Source organism: Mytilus galloprovincialis, chromosome 11 (genome assembly GCF_965363235.1).
Source record: "Mytilus galloprovincialis chromosome 11, xbMytGall1.hap1.1, whole genome shotgun sequence".
NCBI lineage: Eukaryota > Metazoa > Mollusca > Bivalvia > Mytilida > Mytilidae > Mytilus > Mytilus galloprovincialis.
Window position 1 is genome coordinate 44,534,754 of NC_134848.1, and position 21,686 is coordinate 44,556,439.

Below are 21,686 nucleotides of genomic sequence, written 5' to 3' on the forward strand. Positions count from 1 at the left end.
ATGATGAAATATTAACCACTAATAAATTAGTATAGGAGTGTAACATAAATTTTATTAAAGTTTCAACTATATCGTGAAAATTACAAAACAGGTAAGCTGTTAACTATTTGTACAAACACATCAATTTATATAGAGTCTCACCAAAACAGAAAATAATGGAAAAAAAATATCAGGTTTTGCTAAAGGTCGATAAAATAAGTTAATACTGAATATAAACAGTTTTCTGGCATTTTAGTAATAAACAGGTTTCTTTCTAAAGTCTAAGAGACGAAACATCTGTTATTTCTTATTCAAATTTAATACATTCAATTCATTCAGCAACTGAATGGGTTTGACAACTTATGGAAAGGCAAAAAAAAGCAAGTTTTCATTATTAAAAAAAACGCATACAAAACTCTTTATCACTTTGTCTATTTCAATCCCACTTGTAATATAATTAGCTTCCATGAAGTACCGACGATTTACGGACTGAAGTGCCAACACATTGTTTCTTTGGTGTAAGGTCTGACAAGAAGGTGCGAGTTGTCAACCTAATGAACCTTTATTATTTTACGAATGGAAAAATGTTAAATCCATCTGTGAAATAGACGTTATAAGGCAACGCAGATTCTATAATGTTTAAAAAGGGTTATCACCTAGTTACATACTACGAGAACCATAAAGCTTCTTTTACTGGTTATGCTAATACTTTTCATTTCATATCGGTTAAGAATTAGTTTCTCTTATTGGATGACAAGAGACCATATGACATTCTTTCTTCTTTAGGAAAAAATTCAATCGATCTTTAACAGAAATAAACGGATCAGAAAACCGGTCGTTAACGGACTTTTACATGTTAATGACCAGTGTCGCGTGCTTTCTCTGTTTAGAGTGATTTCCCTTTAAATAAAACGCAATCGCGATTCGTTAATTATAAAATTATAAAAAAAAACTTTATTTTCTATTCATATACTGAAAATTTGCACTTAAACGAATGGCAGTGACTTAAATTATAGTAATCACTATGACTGGTCTTCAATTCCAATAGAAATCGTACAATAACTCGAGTTTGTTTTGAACAATTTGAATTTATGAGAATTTTTAAAAACATGGTTCCTCAATGAAATAAACATAACAGTTATTGAAGAACTCGTCGTTATTGTGATACATGGACTGCCCGTAGGACAGTGGTATTGACTGCGACAGCTCAGTCATTATCGCTTACTTAGTCAATACCACTGTCCTCTGGACAGTCCATATATCACAATAATAACCAGTTTTTCAATAATTATTATGTAATTATTGTACTAAATGCACCGTGTATCTCTGTTTCTACCGTTTCCTGCAGATGTGTCAATTATCAACAGAGTATATATAGTCATCACTTTTTTAAAGATTGAGCATCTCAGCAACACAATGAATCTTAATGATAATAGTTAAGCCAATTCAAGCAGTAAAATAGAAAATATAGTGTAAAATGAAATTGCTCGAAACAAAAAGCTTAGTTATTGTGGAGAGCTGTCAAGAGAAGAAATTTGATATATCAATCAAAGATATTCAAACTTTAAATACAAAGAATGCATCAAAAGCATGTGAATTATATCGAGAACATTCATCTCCATGTGACAACATCTATTTTAGAGACATTTATTTTATTATCGTTATCATTGCGATAACTCCGACTTTCACCATACATTGACCCACCCATCGATGGCGGCTTGCGAGAAGAAAAAAACTAAATTTCAGAAAAGATCATAAGCAACGAGGGTGACCACAACACAACATTGATAAATACGTGGTATTTTAAGTTAAGTGTCTAATTTTACCTCCCCCTAGTGTGGTATATTTTCTTCTACAAACGGTACTGCTCGAATATGATCTACCGAATAAAATTTATCGCCAGTTTGTACTTATATGTGCAACAAGATGGGTGTTTTATACGGAGCAGAATTTACTAGACCTTCAGAAGTCCTTGCGATCATATCTGATGTTTGTGTTGTTCAGTCTTTAATTTTATGTTGTTTTTTTTTCTCACGCCTATGTATTTTCTTCTACATATTATACTGTGTGCTCGTTTATCGTTTACAAACTTAAATGCCGCACTCATGGTATGTGTTATATGTCATTAATTGTATATGAATAATTGTAAGTTATATTTTAAACAACAAAGATGTAGTTATCTGGTTATGAAGAAGAAAACAAGTAATACGCAAAAATATTTGTATTATACGCATAATCATGATAATACAGCAAAGCTTACATTCCACATATATAGATATAAGAAGATGTGGTATGAGTGCTAACTCGCCATCCTAGTCACAATTTGTAAAAATATACCTATTGTAGGTCACAGTACGTATTCAACACGGAGCCTTGGCTTACGCCGAACAGCAGGCTATAAAGGGCCCTCAAAACGACTAGTGTAAAACCCTTCAAATGGAAAAACCAACGGTCTAATCTATATAAAAAACGAGAAACGAGCAACTCTTATGAACCACATCAGCAAACGACAACCCATGAACATCAGGTTCCTGACTTTGGACATGTGCAAACAAATGCAACGGGTTTAAACGTTTAATAGATACCAACCTTTTCCCTTAGCTGAAACAATAGTTTAACATCATGAAACAATAGTTTAACATCACAACATAGAAAGACATACTATAAAATATCAATTGAAATGGCTTACATGCAACTCATTCACAAACATATGTTTTCAAAGTGGATATGGATACATGCAACAGAAAATACTTAAGAAAAGTAAATCTTGTTGGACGCAATTAGAAATAGAACCGCTTTTTTATTTAATGGTCACATTGGTGTGTGGCTTTAAGACGTTCCACTGTATTCAGTATGTGAAAGATCCATAGATACAAAACGAACTCATTTGTTTCAGAAAGTTAAATATGTTCCTTGGTGCAGTTTTATTGAATGTTGCTGCTCTAACAAACTTCTTGAATGATGTATTACCACCAAGACCATATGATCCTCCGGGAATTTTTGACAAACCTCTGAAGCGGTATTATGATTATATTATCGGTAATAAGTTACTATATATACTATGTATACCAAAAATGATTAGTGTCAATCTGTTGAAATGCTCGTCTTTGCTTTCTTTTTTTTTTAACTATTGTGACATCACGGTTGCTTCGCGTATAATCTAAAGATACAAAAACACTTTTACGCACACAATAGTAGAGTAAATAAAATACAATACGTCTTTCTTGTTTCTCGAATATGGTGTGTCGCGAAAAGAGACTGAAATCAAAATATATATCTTACAGAATTAATGCCAGCGACAGCTCTGATTTTGGTTTGTCTAATTTAGTATATATTTAATATATATCCTATGTTAGGATATATCGATGTTAATCCGAAGTATAATTAATCAAATGTTAAACTAACAATACGAGTATTGCTACTGACAGAGACAAATTGGCTTTGAAATTGACAGCATCAATCCCATCCTTTATATTGTCATGTGTTCAAAAAGTACACGCGTGTATACTGTCTCATTATTCTGGTTTTACATTTACAGTTAATAACATTCACAAAGGAGCCAGAAAGGACAAGTTAAACACGGAACAGTTTACTAAAACACCCAAAACACCTTTATGCTTTTCTTCGAATAACTATGATTGATAAAGAATCACACACACGTATGTAGTATGCTGTATATTATAAGTTGTTAAATGATATACGACTTTGAATGGCATTATAATTGTTTTTATTTCAAGTTGGAGCTGGATCTGCAGGCGCTGTTGTGGCTTCACGGCTGTCAGAGGAACAAGTCTCTGTTCTCCTTCTTGAAGCCGGTGTTTCCGAACTTGAAAAAGAATTCTCCGTTGTACCAGGGCATTATGGCAGATTGTTTGGAACAGAGGCTGACTGGCAGTTCAAAACTGTTCCGCAAAGATACTCGCATTTTGCGCAAAAAGACAAGGTACTCGCTAACGTCTTATATTGTTTGATATTTTAGCAGGATTAAATTCATTATTTTGTTTCATATCAATTTTATTACTCCACTGTTACTATAACATGACTGAGATTGTCATCCGAGGGCACGTTATTTAGAACAAAAACTTTTAAGAAGTTATATAGTGTCACAAGCTTCTCCCTATCATTTTAGTTATACCTATTATTTGTATCAATGAAAACGAACGACAAAGGTTTAAAACACTAATGATAGATAATACATGGCCTATATATTTCTGAAAAAAAAAACTTATCATTTCTTTTTTATATTTATAATTGTAAACGCTTCTTCATAGAGTTACCTATGTCATTCAAAATACCGTATTCTTTCTAACCACACAAAAGGTGACTGCGGAAAAGATAAAATATAGTCACTTTGGTCTTCTTCCTACTTGCAGTATAACCCTTTCCAAAATGGGGTTCAATTTGGCGGATTGGAATTGCAAATACGCAGCTATGTCCGTTTAGAACAGGGACGGTAAATCCGATGCATTGCTTAAAGAGAGTACCATGCTCTTTGCACATTCATAACCCTTTTAACAACTCTTATAGGGGTCTGTAAGTGTCCTGTGGCATGCCAAAATTGTTGTCCTATCCTATATGCCCTCACATTTAAGTTGCCGTCAACTCTTCCACTACCTTTATCCCAAACTAAATCATCATTTAATCTATTGTTATTTTATTAGTTAGGGGGAGAGGGGTGAATAATGTGTTAATAGGAACATATATATGATTACATTGCATTTATTGTTAGCTCACCTGGCACAATGTGCCATGTGAGATTTTCTTACCACTTGGCGTCCGTCGTCGTCCGTTAACTTTTACAAAAGTATTCTTCTCCAAAACTGCTAAGCCAAATTTAACCAAACTTGGCCGCAATCATCATTAGGGTATTTAGTTTAAAAAATGTGTCCGGTGACCCTGCATGCCAACCAACATGGCCGCAATGGCTAAACAAAAGAACACAGGGGTAAAATGTAGATTTTTGGCTTATATCTCTGAAACTAAAGCATTTAGAGCAAATCTGACATGGGGGTCAAGTTGTTCATCAGGTCCAAATCTATATGCCATGAAATTTTTAGACGAATCAGACAACCCATTGTTGGGTTGCTGCCCCTAAATTGGTAATTTTAAGGAAATTTTGCAGTTTTTGGTTATTATCTTAAATATATTTAGATAGAGATAAACTGTAAACAGCAATAATGTTCATCAAAGTATGATCTACAAATAAGTCAATATCACCAAAATTGTCAATTGACAAGGAGTTCTTGTCTTTTATAGTCAATTCTTAACAATTTTTTGTAAATTTTCGTAATCTTTTACAAACATCTTCTCCACTTAAGGTGTTACCTAACACTACAGGGAGATAACTCTGTAAACTCAGCTGAACGTTTTAATCAGGTTATACTGTTTAGGAAATATTAAGCTTCTCAATGATCAAAATGAGTGTTTGTCAAACTGCTATATATCCAACTTTTTTTTCCCGAGAAAGTGATTGGTTCAAGTGTTTTGAAATATTTATATTTTTTTTCAAAGGGTCAAAGTTAATATTTAGTCAAAACTTTATGAAAATTAAACTATCCAAATTAATTTTAGTCAAGGTGTTGGGTACCACCATAATCTACTCGGCCAAATAGACTTAAACTTAGCCACAATTTTCAATGGGGTATCTTTATTGAAAAATGTATCCGATGACCCTGTCATCCAACCCTAATGGCCGCCATGGCTTAGATAGAACATAGGGGTTTACTAAAGAAGTCTAGGGGAAAATTTAAAAAAAAACAATTTCAAATGGTCACAACTTGAAAACTAATTTAGATAATGATAAGGGGTCTTCAGTAACTATTGTAAGACTACAATGGGATAACTGCTTTTAATTTAACTACTGGGCCAAATTAAACTAAACTTGGCCTCAATCATTATTAGGGTATGTAATACTATTTGATATGATTGTAACTTTATTTTACATGATTTCTAAAACCACAGTATATACAGGTGAGCGACACAGGCTCTTGAGAGCCTCTAGTTTTATCAACTGAATTCAGTGGTAACAAGTTCAATGACCTATTGCAACTATACTACCTAAATTGTGTGTACATATGATAAGGGTCCTGTTAAATCCTTAGCAGCCCTTATTGCATAGTTAAAATACTCTTTTATTTATATAACGTAAGCAGATTTCATCTTTCCCGCGAGGTAAACTGCTAGGAGGATCAAGCAGTGTGAATGGGATGGTTTTTATCAGAGGGAGTCGGCATGATTTCGATGAATGGGAAAATCAAGGATGTACAGGATGGAGTTACAAGGACGTTTTGCCTTTCTTTAAAAAGATGGAGAAAATGAAAATTCATCAACTCGAAAACTCAAGTATGTAGGAGCAAGTAGGAAAGTGATACTGGACAGCCTGGTTCTTGTTAAAGTTTCATTTAATGTCATAAGAATTAATATGTTGATGCAACATGAACATGTTTTGTAGGTACCAAACTTAGTGGGTACGATTATCTGACACTTACATGCACATGATTTTGTAGTGACTACTAATTTGCATTGAGTTCGTTGAAGAACAATTTTCCATTTTCATTCCACATAAATATACAAAATGTGACAAAACTATTTTTCAAATGGATCATCGGTATAGTTCTAGAGTAAATCAGATCAAATTTTATATACCTTTTAAAGATGTTTATTGTACCCCGCTTTTTTTTCAAAAATGTAATAAAAATGTATTGGTCACCGTGGCATTTGTAAAGCTACAGGTCGTGCAATATGAGACAAATTTGGATAGATTATTCACGAAAAAAACACACTTTTTTGTGAATATAAAGATATCTATGTGAAATAATTTTGAAATAAAATATGAGAAGATAATCAAATCATCATGATAATATGCTTTAAGAAAATATAAAGAAAAAAATGTTTTCACCAAATTTGCTTTCTTGCTATAAGTGCTAGGCAAAATTAAATTTCTTTAACATTCTCTATAAAAAAAAAAACTAGTTTTGGTTATCTACTCTTTAATAATTGATTTGAAAAATTGACCCGAAGAAACACAAATATTTGGTATTTGCTAAAACAGTTTCAATAATGCAATAAAGGACTTATTTTTCTTTATTAAAAAAAAAACAGTCTTGCGCATTGATTTTAGCAAAGGACTAAACCGATTGTGTACCGCTTCTTTAAAAATCTAACATGACAGTATACAGCATGTACAGTGAATCTACCTAACGATATAAATTAAAGGGCATTGGCTAATAAAAAGGTAAAAGGTAAATGAAACAGCAACCCAACAAGAAACTAACCAATGACATAAACATTCCATCTTTAAAACGCATAAGTTGTTTTGTCATTGATAACATCATGTTGTAAAACTAATAAGCATCATAAACAAGTGTGTTCTGGAATAGCTGTTGTTTCAATGTATTATGTTAAAAATGTTGTACCACGTGACATTCTTCTATGTGTTCACCTAATTTTTCACACATGTGAATTAAGCAAATCGTCTGATTATATTTCCGCTTTCAAAAAAAAATCGAGCACACATTCCAAGTATGACCACCCTAACCCTGTATGAAACCTGCCTTAAAGTGACATTACCCACAAGTTGATGTCCACATGTAGACGACGTTGTAAAGGTCTCAATTTTGCATAACATTCTCAAGTTTCAATGTGACTTGTGTGTAAATGAAATCATATACGGACTATCTCGAAACAAAATTATGTAAATATATGTCTTTAATATAAGTTTTCAAAGCATAATGGGGGATACGACATACTAGGCATTTTTATAACATAAATATTAATCTTTTAATTGATTTGCAGAGTACCATGGACGGAAAGGACCTATTACAATCACTCATAAACCTGCCTCAATTCTAGAATTTTTCCATCAACAAGCAGCTGCCGAAATCGGTTATCAAACTACCGACTGTAATGGATACAATCAAATAGGTCAGTACCGTTTATTGCACGTCTGGTGTCACATGTGAAGCAGAATCTGCTTACCTTCTGGAACACCTGAGATCACGTCCAGTTTTTTGGTGGGGTTCGTCTTGCTAAGTCTAAGGTTTCTATATTGTTTTTTATTTACAATTGTTTGTTGGTCTTTTTATTTTTTAGCCATGGCGTTTTCAGATTATTTACGACTTGTGAGTTTGAATGACCCTCTCGTATCTTTCGCCTCTCTTTCACTTAAAGAGTGTTTCATTCCTGCTAGAAGACACTAAAGCTTCCATGGAGCCTGTATTGCACGCCTTGCTCTTTTGCAAATTGACACCAAACAACAAAAATATTTGGATTAAATGGAAACTGTGTTGGTCATATCTTTTTTGTTGCAGAATTTTAGTCTATTCGTTAACGTTTCAATATAAGTCATGAATGTGATTTATTTATAGAGCTGTTCGACTTTAGTTAAGGCCACAAATTTAACTTTATGCAGAACAAAATGCAATGACGATTTCTGCCGTATAGACTCTTTCGTAGATTATTTGTAACCTGATTTTTTTTAACTCAAGGTATGTTTGTATCTACAACAATTAAACCAGGATAAACCAGACTCTAAATAAACCGGTTTCCTGTCCATGCTGGGACCCGCAAAAAAAACGGTTTCTTGTCCATGCTGGTCGAAATTGAAGTCCGATTTCTTTCCCTTTAAATCTTTTTCAGAAATACCCTCAAACTACCCGACCCTGTGTATTCCGAATTAGAATCTCATTAAAGAGGCAGTTAGTTCAAACAAGCAATGGAGACTTTAGTGCCAAAGAGTTAAAAAGATTTGGTAACAAGATTGATTACAACGTCGTCAAAAAGGTCTCGCGAAGAAATCACGTCGAAAGAAAAGTAGCATCTTGTCTAGGAATCTGAAAAATACATACGCCAACGCAGAAAGATATTACATTACAGTTAGAGATTGGAAAAACAACTGTATCTGACTAGAAAGTGGTAAATATAAGACGATTTAAGAGGATAACATGGATAATACAGCATCGACAAGAAACCAGCATTTAAATGGAAGTACACACGGAGAGCTAAATGACTAGCCACAAATGAGTTTAACGCCGGTTTTTTTAAACTAATTATCGAAAAAACACTTAGTTAAAATAGAGAATCGTGCAAAGGCGGTATTTTAGCTAGCTATGTAAATATTAACAGTCATGCTAGCACGTAATAGAACAGGGAAAACACTGCAACCGTTTGTTCTTGGAAAAGGCAAAGAAATCCAGATGTTTTAAAACATAAACGTTAACAAGTTTCCTGTCATTTGGCAATCCAGTAAAAAAGTGTGAAAGACGACGTATTGAATGAATAAAACAGAAACAAATGAAATTACGAAAGGGGGAAATTATTGAGAATGCAACATAACACTTCTATTCATTTACACTAAGTAAAATGACATTATAGGTTCCCACACCAAACTCTTCGTCTAATCTTCAGTCACTTGATCTTAAATAATTTGTGCCTTCAAAGCCAGGTACAGGAAACATATGGTTAAATATGTCATCACAAAGATCGATTTTTACAATGACAAGACTTCTCTGAAATAATAAATATAAACGTACTTAATGCTATCAGTAGGATTGATAAATCTTTGAGCGAAACAATAAAATACAATCATATCGTGTGTTCGTACTCCTGGGTTCCCCAATGTGAATCACGATGAAACCGATGACCCTGACATTGAAGAAGAACAAATTTTTCCTGTACAGATCAATAACATACTGAATTTTCGCAATAAGACTGAATTCACCACAGTCAATTAATCTGTAAATTGAGTGCAAGACTGAACATGACTAACTGATTAACTGTACAGACTTTTGAGATGATGTTAAGACCAAAATGACAGTTTCAGAAAAATAATTGCAGGATCACTATACCATTGTTTACACATCAGACGGTGCTGGTTATTGGAACTTTGGATACACCAAACAAGGAAATTCATATTTGAGAAACAGGCAATAATTATATGCCCTCAATTTTATAATTTATTCATACATTTTTTAATTCCTCTAAAATGTCAGTCAAAATGTATTCTACAAGTATCACCAGTCCTTCACTTTTCATTAAATACCTAAATGCAAAAATGTATTTTACCTAAATTGATATTTGCGCCTATCCATGGTTACTATGCAGATTAAATTATGTATTTCTTTCCAGTATGATCTGTTTGACCGGGACGAAGCAGATGGTGTTACTATCCGAATCATTTTGCAAATAATTCCGCCCAAACTGGTGCTAGGGACTGTCATCAACTTGCGGTGACAAAGCATAGAACACTTAGTAAATTCATGGAAAAATGTTACACGGAAATCACGATATTACCTGTATTAAAAACTTTTTTATTTTTCAGTATGCTATTATTAGTTTATAGCCTATAATGACATTATAACTCATGCATGCAATATATTTGATGTCATAATCATTAAGTCCAGTCAATCTATAACCCGTAAAAACTGCTCAACTGTTAAACAGATCCTTTTTCATTGTCGCATAGCCGGTTGGTTTAAACAAGTTTTAATGTATTAATTTCAATATAAGACAATTCGGAAAAAAACGAATTGTTAAAATTTGTAAATCTGTTCTTGTTGATCGAGTTTTCAGTTTTAATAGTTTATCTTCCAAAAATGACAAAATTGTCTTTAAGAAGGCAACACAACTCACCATTTTGTTGACTTAATCGATATGAATTTGTGCTATTAACTTTTTTCTATCTTCCATGTCTAGTGGCCAAGAAACTGACAAAATTAACGTTAACAAATGTGTTAAAATTCACTCTAGAGAAACATGAGTAATTATTTCAATCAAAAGATTAAAACAACAACTGCATGACCATGGGGGTAACTAAAAAGTCAAATAATAACACCAAAAACATGGCCGAAAAAAAACCGTCTTATTTTAAACGGTTTAAAAAACAGCTTGCATTTTACCCGCATGATAATGTTTTAGTCATGGCGGCCGAGTTTGTCTGCAGGGCCGTCCATGAGACACTACACACTCTAAGGGTGAGTATTGGCAAGGTTGATTGCAATTAGCCCAGTAGTTTAAAAGGAAAGTATTTTTGTAAAAAGTAAAGAATAACGATGAATAACGGACGACATGCTTTGACAATAGCTTACACTGACTTTGTTGGTTTGTTGAACTATTAATATAAATACATTGTATATTATAAAGATTGTAGTTCAAATATTGTTGGTGTCAAAGCATGATATCATATTTACAGACACATCTCTGTTACAGGCAGCGACAATCACCGCATAATCATGAACGATAATCATGCACACACCATGCGTGTAAAGAATATACATCTTTGTGCATTATAATTCAATGACTTCAAAGTAGACATATCTGAGACCGATGTATATATTTTTACTGATGAAACATTGGAGCTTATAAAAACTATTGTTTTGAGATGATCATAAACAAAAATTTTTAAGCATATCTGTTTCAGGGTTTTGTCCGGTGCAAGCCAACATCAAGAATGGCGAGCGTTGTAGTTCTGCCGCATGTTATTTGCGACCAGTAATACGTAGAAAAAATTTACAAGTCAGCATTAAAAGTCATGTATCAAAGGTAAAAGTTTTAATGCGTAATTCTTCTATTTGGGTTAAGCTCTTACACTGTAATATAAATTTCGCCATGAATTTGCAGAACATCCTATTATTAAACAGTACAGTCATATGTGATTCATGCAGTAAAGCAAATAAAATCTAAAACTTTTACAAATATTGTTTGAAAATTGCGATGATCCTTACATTTCTGAAAAGAAAAATCTTAAAAAAATTAATCCCAATATGTCCAGTAATAAATATTTGAGTGAAATCAACATTGCAGGTGGTGTATTTTCTGTATGAGGACAAGTTATATAAATAAACTTAGATGTATATTTACTAATCTGTTGAGTCAAACAAGGTATATTTGTTTAATCCATAGATATTATTTCAACAAAGAACAGCGATAGGAGTTGAGATTATAAAATCGGGACGGAGAACTAAAATCTACGCTAGACGGGAAGTAAAATTATCAGCGGGTGCATTAGGTTCACCACATATTCTACTTTTGTCTGGAATAGGACCACAAGATCATCTTCAACAATTAAAGTTAAGTTACTGATACTATAAAAGTAATGCCAAATATTGCAAAACTTCGAATTTAATAAATATTTGAAGATTTTATCTATTTCAAAAGTGATTTATATTTTACATGTTTAAAGAATAAAAGAAGTACTATATTAGCAATGCATGTCTATATAAGAATAGGCAACACCTACTTCATAGGAAAATTGTTTAATAAAAAAGGGACCACGCATACTGCTTTGGAAAATAAAATATTTCAATATCATGCGAGTATTGGCATATTTGTCTTTAAAGGTACTGGGTTTGATGGCAGTATGTAAACATTTTCTTCTTGGTATGCATTGTAACAGTTTTTGTAGAAATACATTTTTATGATTTTCGAAGGCAAGGGGGTAAGAGTGATCTTCTTTGGCACATGTTTTGGAAAGATCTTCCTTTTGCCTCCCATCAGCACTCTCATTTGTGAAGCATATGCCATCTGACTGCTACAGGCGAATTCATTTGCGTCCTATGTTTATTTATTTTACAGTGATCATAACATTTTTTTCGAAGCGGTCAACTGTATTACAGAGACAACTTGTTAATTACTATATAATTACATTAGATGCATGTTTCATTATAATACTGTATTCTGATTGGCTAACTGCACATCACGTGTTATTCCTTAAGCAATTGCATTACGCAATAAAACTTATCATTCATGATAACACGTGGTCTCACAATGAAGTGCACAGGTGAATTAAACAAAACAATTATAAAATTCGTGTTTTCATGATCATTGCTAAAAAAATGAATTATAAGTAAAAGCGTTGACCGTGCGCACATTTTTAGAATGAAGCTCTTCCGCCTATCTTTTCGATCAGTGACAGAAGCCATCAAAACTCAGTTCAACGTTTTTCTAAATTTGATATATAAGATAACGATGATATGTTTTCTGTTAAGACAGGTGTCTTCGTTTGAAATTTTCACATTTGGTTATATCTTAGTAATGGAGTATGCATATTTATCGTTGTTTTATATATTTTGTATTGTTAAAGGGTTAAACAAAGACATGTACCAAAACGCTGGTATGATGTCTAACGCGTATCGTCCAAACCATTCTTAAGAAGAATTGGTGCTAGTGAAATAATAAAACTATGGCTCACGAGTTTCGTATTAACACCACCACAAGCAGTTATCAAATACCACCTCCAAAATGTGTTTCATTCACACACATATCAACTTAGCAACTTATCTAAATTGATATTGGCTTAAATTACTTTCGAAAGGAAAGAAGCACATAATTACATACAGGTTGTGCCAAATTAACGATACTTACAGCTTCATAACATAAACTGATGCTGCATCATGACATTTTCCAAAGTTTCATTGATTTGTTCCTTCTTGGTTATCCTGATATATTAAGGGTTCATAACAAATAGCAAATCCATAAAAACTCATTGATGTGTCCATCTTCTATATTTGTTCTTATTAATACATATAAATACGATATATTTTTTCTCGACATAGTATTTTACCTGTTCCTAATAATGATATTGTGAACATGCATTTCAGTTCAACGATTTAAGACATATTTCAAATTTTTATTTTAGATTCCAGTGTTGGCAAACTTGCCTGTTGGTAAAAACTACAAAGATCATCATTCCTTGGTACTAACCTACTCGATTAACACTACACTTACCTCAAATAGTAACCAGGACGATATTGCAGATAAATTGGAATATATACTCCACAGGAGAGGTATGTAAAGTAGTTGGTATAAATTCCTTATACATTAAATTTTGAATCTTGCATGTTAAAATGACAAATTAATAATTTGCAAAGATATAAACCTTAAGTAAATATATATGTGTGTATTAATGTTCATTAATTAAAGTTTATGTAAGTGTTTATTTCCTTGCAGATGCCATTTGTTTACTTTATCTCTTAATCTTGACTTATTTATGGAAGTCTGGGAATTGTCTGACCACAATGTTAATAGTCTATCTTGTTTGATATAAGGCATGTCAATCTTAAGTAAATCCTCCCTTACTTGTCTAGGGTACATTAGAAATTTAGTTACGTTGCATTTGTAATTTTTATATGGATTAGATACACATGTTTATTTTATGTAGTATTTTTATGTGTAATTATTGAAAATGGCTTCGAAAAAACGAAAATCCGCTACCGTTGTCGATTCAAATAATTCTAGCAAATAATCAAAAGAAGAATTAATAGCAGAACTTATTGTAATTGGAGTTAATGCTCCTGCTTCATTTAGCCAAAAAACAATTACAAGCTTTGTTAAACTCTAATCGCCAAGCTGTGCCTGCTGTTAATGTGCAAACAACTGATGACACAGAAGTCAATGATATCATGTCAAAGAACATTATTAGTGAACTATCGGCCAATGTTAAATCGTTGACTGAAACAGTTAAAGGTCAAGGAGAAATTCTTAAAACAGTAGTGGATCTTCAAAAGAATGCTACCGGGAGTGATATATCGCATACTGGTACTCAAATTCAATCGTCATCTCAATTAATCGAAACACAGGGATATAGTGCTTCCGGGAAAGTGTCTGCTGGTATGTTCCCGCACATACAAACAGTGTCACAAACCCAGCGACAAAATATAAAAGAAGGCAAGTACATTAATTTAGTTTCTTTGCTAATTCCTGTTAATGAAAATCAAAGTGATACTCAGTAAATAGAGGCAGATGGATCTATTCTCCTTCTTAAACCAAAAGATCATCGCCTGCAGCGTGACTTGTCTATCCACGAATACATAGAGGCATTTAACATTTACAAAAACATTGTTTGCGAATTCGAAGATCGTCGGGTAGAACTTTAAATGTTTTTACAAGATATCATAGAAATGGCGACGAAGTTTAAAGGTAGAATTTTCTATGAATACCATAAGGCCTTCGCTAAGAAAGTTGTGGCAATTAAACTAACAAAAGGTTTGACCGTTGATTGGTCAATTAGAGATGAGAAACTGTATTCTTCAGTTTGCTTACGGAGAGCTATCAATACATGTGGCGTATGTGGAAGTTCATTGCATAGCACTGAAATGTGTTACTTATCTGATACCTCACAGGGCAAAATTAACCATTCCCAACAAAAGCGCAATCCTACAACACCGTATTCTAAACTACAATCAGCCGATATTGACCCATACGGAAGACCAAAGCTATTCCACAAAGGGAAAGAAATCTGCAACTATTATCTCAATGGTAATTGCTACAGGGGATCCGCGTGTCGCTATGCTCATGTTGATATGAATATAAAATCGTCAACTCAAATCAAACCCTCTACAAGTGTACCAAAAACAACCAAAAAAGCAAATATATGACTAGATTATGATAATGTGTTAATGCATGCCACGACACCAATTAATGTAGATAAGTTAGCGTGGGAGCTACAAAGACATCCAGATAGATATTTTGTAAATTCATTAATTAACGGGTTACGTAAAGGATTTTTTACGGACGTATCATCTTTACCGGAAAAGGTTTTAGAATGTAAAAACCTGCTTTCTACTACAAAATGTCCAGATGACGTTTCCGGATTAGTCAAATCAGAACTAGACAATAATTTTGTTATAGGCCCATTTACGAAAGCACCTTTTGATATATACAGGGTTAGTCCTGTTGGCATTGTTGAAGGTAAATATTCTAAAAAGAAAACACTTATACTTGATTTATCTGCACCTCACAATAGTGATGAGCATAGTAGTGTCAACGACCTCATCAACAAAGAAGATTTTTTGCTTTCGTATATTAAAATCGATGATGCCATTAAAATCATCGAAGAATACGGTTTTGCCTCAAGATGTTGTAAATTGGACGTATCTAATGCATTTAAATTAATCCCTATTCATCCGAGTTTATGGCATTTATATGGATTTAAATGGGAAAATATGTATTACTTTTACACTAGATTAGCATTTGGGTGTCGTTCAAGTCCTAAAATTTTTGACAATTTATCTATCGCTATGTGTTGGAGTTTACACAATAATTATGGAATTAATACAGTTCTACATCTACTAGATGATTTTTTAACAATCGACAGACCGTCAGCAAATGCCGACGCTACTATGAAAACCTTGGTTTCCGTGTGTGCTTCACTTGAAATTCCGATCGTAAAACATAAAACTTTAGGACCGGTAACATGCATCGAATACTTGGGTATAATATTGGACACTATTCGTATGGAAGCTAGATTACCCGAAGATAAATTATGTCGAATCAAGGAATACCTATTGTTTTTCCTCAAAAGCAAAACATGTTCAAAACGTGAGATGTTAAGTTTATTGGGTCATTTAAATTTTGCTATGAGAGTCATTATTCCTGGGAGTTCGTTTACATCTTATCTACTTCACATAGCTCACTCTGTTAAAAAACTTCATCACCATGTCACTTTAAATTCTAGTTGTAGAAATGATTTATCATTGTGGCATAAGTTCTTAGATCAGTGGAATGGAATTTCTTTCTTTATTGATGATAATATAGTAAATGCGTCTGATTTTGATTTATATACTGATGCTGCGTCAACCGTGGGATTTGGAGGTTATTTCAAAAATCGATGGTTTCAAGCGTTATGGCCCATAGAAATGAAATAAGATACGGAATTATCATTGTCTATGGCTTACATAGAATTATATCCGATAGTAATTGCTACTATTATATTGGGTGATGAGTGGTCAGGGAAGCGTATCCTATTTTACTGTGATAATATGGCCACAGTTTTAATTATAAAGATAGGAAGATCAAAATCATTAGAAATTATGAGATTAATGAGACGTCTAACTTGGTGTTCCGCAAAATATAATTTTATTATTCACGCTACTCATGTAGCCGGAAAATGTAATACTATAGCTGATGCTCTCTCTCGATTTCAGATGGACCGTTTTCGTCAACTGTGCAGAATCAGTGGAACCTTGTCACTGCCCGCCCCACTCAGAAATTCTGTGGAATTGAGTTGTGTGATTAATAATGTGTGGGGGTAAAAGTAGTAATAGTGCTACAAGAGATGTATACACATCTGGATATAAGTGTTTTCTAAAATTTCGTACCTCTCAATTCGAGGGAGAAAATATTGGAAACGTATTGTCTAATATTTCCGAGGATATATTAATTTGTTTTGTATCATATTGCCATTCAGTGTTAGGTTTGAAATATTCTACTATCAAGTTATATCTTGCTGGAATACGTCATTTTTCTATTGCAAATTGTAGTGTCAATCCTTTAGTAGATAATGTAGGTAAGCCTTTGCTACGGTTACAAAATATTCTGAATGGTATAAAGAAAACTGAAAACAAAAAAGTGCGACAAAAACTACCGATTACTTATAGTGTGCTTCAACAGATTTACCAACATTTACAGAAAAGTATTTTTGACCCGCATTTAGATTTTACTATGTTAACTGCAGCTGTTATAGGTATTTTTGGTTTCATGCGTTGTTCTGAATTGACATGCAAACAGTCATTCGATTCAGCTTTGAATTTAACTATGGATGATGTAGTATTTGCATCTGATTGTCAAGTTAATTTACGTTTGAAGGCATCCAAACCGACATTTTTCGTCATGGAGTAATCATTAAACTATTCAAAACTAATAATAATATTTGTCCATATGTACAGTTGTCAAAATACGTAACATCCAGAAAAATGAACGGTGCAACAGATAATGATCCACTATTGGTTGACAGTAGTAATTTAGCTTTACGCAGATCGTTATTTATAGACAAATTGAAAACAATTCTATCACACTTAGGTTTAAATGCCGATAAATATAGTGGACATTCTTTCCGAATAGGAGTAGCTGCAACTTGCAGTTCTAATGGTATCCAAGATCATATGATACAAACTTTAGGACGTTGGAAATCTGACTGTTACAGTCGTTATATAAGAACATCTGAAGTTGACATTCGTCAAGCTCTGTTGAGAATGTGATAATAATTACGATTCAAACATTTAATTAAACAATGTTGTTAGTATAAAATAATTAGTGTTTCATTATATTCATTTTTTATGTATTTTACTAGACTATCGATTTCTGCTTATTTTTGTAAAGTTTGCTCTTATTAGTCGAAAACATGTAAATAAGTAACAATATTCAATTTGTCACAACCACTCTCTCGGAATAATTTTGGGGATACTCAATGCGTTACAAGGGCAGCATGTGTAGCATTTCGTTTGGGCAATGTAATAATGAATTTCATCCATTCCTTAAGTGCCGCGATAGATGCTCGAATTATGTGAATTTAATTGAGATATGTATTTTATTTTTATTTTTTAAATACATATCAATTGCTAGCATGTTGCCCGTAACTCCAATTTTATATTTTGTATTTTTTATTATATTATGTTTTTTTATTTCTTTTGTATATATATTATAACTTGAATACAAGCCTGTGTAATTATATATAATAAATATTAGCCATTCTTAATTGATTTGATTACTTTAACTTAGGTGGCAATTTGCTATACTTCATCAGTCGTTCTAAGTCTGTATCTATGACAGATCTAATCTGTACCGTTACACACATTTAAATCTTAAACAGCTGGAGAAAGTTCATCGCTCGTTCAAATCTTTATCAATAGAAACACGGCTCATAAACACATCATATCAATCCAAAAGAAATTACTTATATTCAAAGAAAATATTCCTCATCGTTGTTTTCTTTTGGAGTTTAATGGTAATACATACTTGAATAGAGAATAAAGTGTGAACAATGCAATGATCTCCATTCGACAATTACTTAAAATCTTTCCATTTTTATTGAGGACGATACAGTTCAACAATTGATGGACATGTGTTTTCAAAGATGCCAATGAAAGGTCCTCAGAAAGCCTACCCAAATATACAGATAGAATTTCTTAGAAGTGCGGGAGACATTGGAGGAGACCCAATTTCTTTAATCGACGAGGTAAATAAAAAAAAAAAAACCTTATCATGTGGTATGGTATGTTTGATTACGAAGCAAAGGTTTTTTTAACTGTTCCATCACTAGGATTCACTGGCAAAAGCCATATGATGTTCAAATTAGATGATTTATTCCATTAACAATGTAACTAGCAAATAGTGGTTTTTTTTTTGTATTTTAAGCATTAATATGAAAAAAAAAAACAAGATTCGAGACCACACTTCTATAGCTTTTAAGGGGTTTTCTCTGTAGTCATTGTATTTCAACCAAATAAAACTGCACAGAGAATTTTTAAAAATATAATGCAGTATCACAGAATATTGGTCAAGCATTATAACGATTTCGTGTTATATTGTTTACCAAGAATGACTTCATTGAGGCCGAAAATCGTTATTCAGTATAGTTTAGTATATTTTAACATGTTAAATATACTCTTATAATTTGATACAAACATTATCTTCATATCAGATAAGACGTGATCTTCAACCTAGAAGACCTGATTATGGATTTGCAGCACTGATATACTCTTTACATCCAGAGAGTAGTGGATCTCTAAAGTTAAAGAGTAGGGATCCATTGGTTTCGCCGCTGATAAATCCAAATGCATTCTCGCAACCTATAGATGTTTCGAAGTTAATTTCAGGTAATTGTTAAGTTATCTGATCATCAATTTTGACTGTCGATTTAAAAACTGCGATCAGATTTCGAATACTAGACTAAAGTATATAAACGCCGAACTGATATTTAATTGTCTGGTAATTAAATCGAAAAAAACAGAAATGTCAGTTATTTTGGGCTCTCGTCTTATGTATGTTATAAACATTTTAGAATAAGTTTGAATAAATTCGGTTGCCTTTATTTTTCGCTTTTTTTTAATTTTAATCTTAATTGCTCGAATTCTCTTTTTAACCCTCATTGTCAACATAAACTAACATAACTATTATAACTGTCTTCCGACCGGAAGTAAAGTTGTAGTCCGTTTGGATGTACGGATGTACAAGTTCGCAACCATATCCTGTCAGAATCGGAACATTAAATTCGATGCCCTATGTAGATAGAGTGCCACGCTCAGTCCGCGCTGAGAACCTTTGCAACAACTCTTTGATGTATCCGTCGTTGGCCTGTTTCAAGGGAAATGTCAGTTCCAATCCAATTTACACTCATATTCGTTTGCACAATACCCGACCTAAATCCTATTACAGGACCTACCTATTGTCGTCCTGAATATGCATGATATATTTGTCACTGGACGTTAATCAACCAGCAATCCATCAATCATAGTGTGATGAAAACGTATTACCTGGTTAGCACAACAAATATATACACCATGCCCGTCATGAATATTTCTGAAATGTGTCACTTATTTAAAATCTATTTTAGGAAACATAAGGTTATATTTTTTTTAAACACTTTATTGTGGGAGCTAAACGTATAGCTGTTGTGATATATAAGGTTTTATTATAGTTGCATCAATGTGTATCATTTTTTTAAATGTTTGATACAAAAAAAACATATGATCATAAATGCTACTGCTACATCAGTTTTAATACTTAACCTTGAACGCCATTTTTTATAGGCATCCGTCTCGTGCAAAGTTTTGAAAGAACCAAAGCATGGAAAAGCGTGGATGCAAGGTTAATTCGGATGGATACTACAAACCATTGTGATAGACAACCGTTTAACACAGATGCCCACTGGGACTGTATAATCAGACATTCTGCAGACAACGGAGGGCATCAAACCGGTACTTGTAGAATGGGTGCAAAGTCGGACCCAACCACTGTGGTTGACCCTTATTTGCGGTAAGCAGTACGTCCCAATAAAGATTTGTGTTTCTGATTTCTATAAATAACTACTTACTCTAGTTTTCAACTTAATACTCAACACATTTGTGATTGAAATTAAGTGTATTTTTCAGCTATATATGATGAACTTCGTTTGCAAATAATATAGCGTATTTACAGAAGAACACTTGTTTATCTAGGTAGTAGGTTAATTTATAATCGAAACTGCTGTACACAAATAAACAAAAACCAATCTAACGTCGTAAATCAAACGATATAATGCATGTTGCCAAGAAGAACAAAAATGACAAGAAAAGGCAGTAAAATAGTAGATTTTGATTAGAAACATGTTTTGGTTCGCCATTTGAAGATCAGAGAACATGAATCTCAACCAAATCCGGGATGATTGCAGGTGCCATGGAAAAGTAAACAACTCTATTGTTCAACCAATTTTGTTGCAGAGTTGATATAATAGCATCAAAAATGTTCAGGAAAACACAGCATTTTACCATGTCTATGTTTAATGTGTTTAATGTAATATTTTGTTTTATTTATTTTCAGGGTAAAAGGAATACGAAATTTGAGAGTAGTTGATGCATCAGTCATGAGAAATCTTCCATCTGGTAACACACATGCTCCAACTGTGATGATTGCTGAAAAGGCAGCAGATCTAATTAAGCGAGCAAGGAAATTGAAAAAAATGTAATAAAATGAAATACAATTTGATTGCTTTAAATTTGTACCTTTATGCATAAAAGTATTAACAAACATGATTCATTTGATCCATTGGTGCAGAATTAAACCATTTGGGATATGTTGTCTTGCAAAAACACTCTTGTTGAAGGACAAAAAAAATATAAAACAAACATGCATGATTTAGATTCATATACGTGTGTATTTGGACATTATAAGCTGGATTAACAACTGATCAGCAAATTATACATGTTCTACAACAAAACGTCCTTTAAAGATTGATT

The 21,686-nt window shown here is 32.9% G+C and overlaps 1 protein-coding gene across 1 annotated transcript; it reads left to right on the forward strand.

The window, feature by feature from the left end:
• The first annotated feature begins 2,879 nt into the window (after positions 1–2,879).
• LOC143052236 (glucose dehydrogenase [FAD, quinone]-like) lies at positions 2,880–21,435 on the forward strand. The gene is made up of 11 exons (XM_076225226.1): positions 2,880–3,018; positions 3,717–3,922; positions 6,132–6,321; positions 7,774–7,902; positions 11,396–11,517; positions 11,878–12,043; positions 13,611–13,760; positions 18,786–18,928; positions 19,394–19,568; positions 20,502–20,727; positions 21,271–21,435. The coding sequence occupies exons 1-11, from the start codon at positions 2,886–2,888 to the stop codon at positions 21,413–21,415; spliced, it is 1,785 nt and encodes a 594-aa protein (XP_076081341.1). The 5' UTR covers positions 2,880–2,885; the 3' UTR covers positions 21,416–21,435.
• The last annotated feature ends 251 nt before the right edge of the window (positions 21,436–21,686 follow it).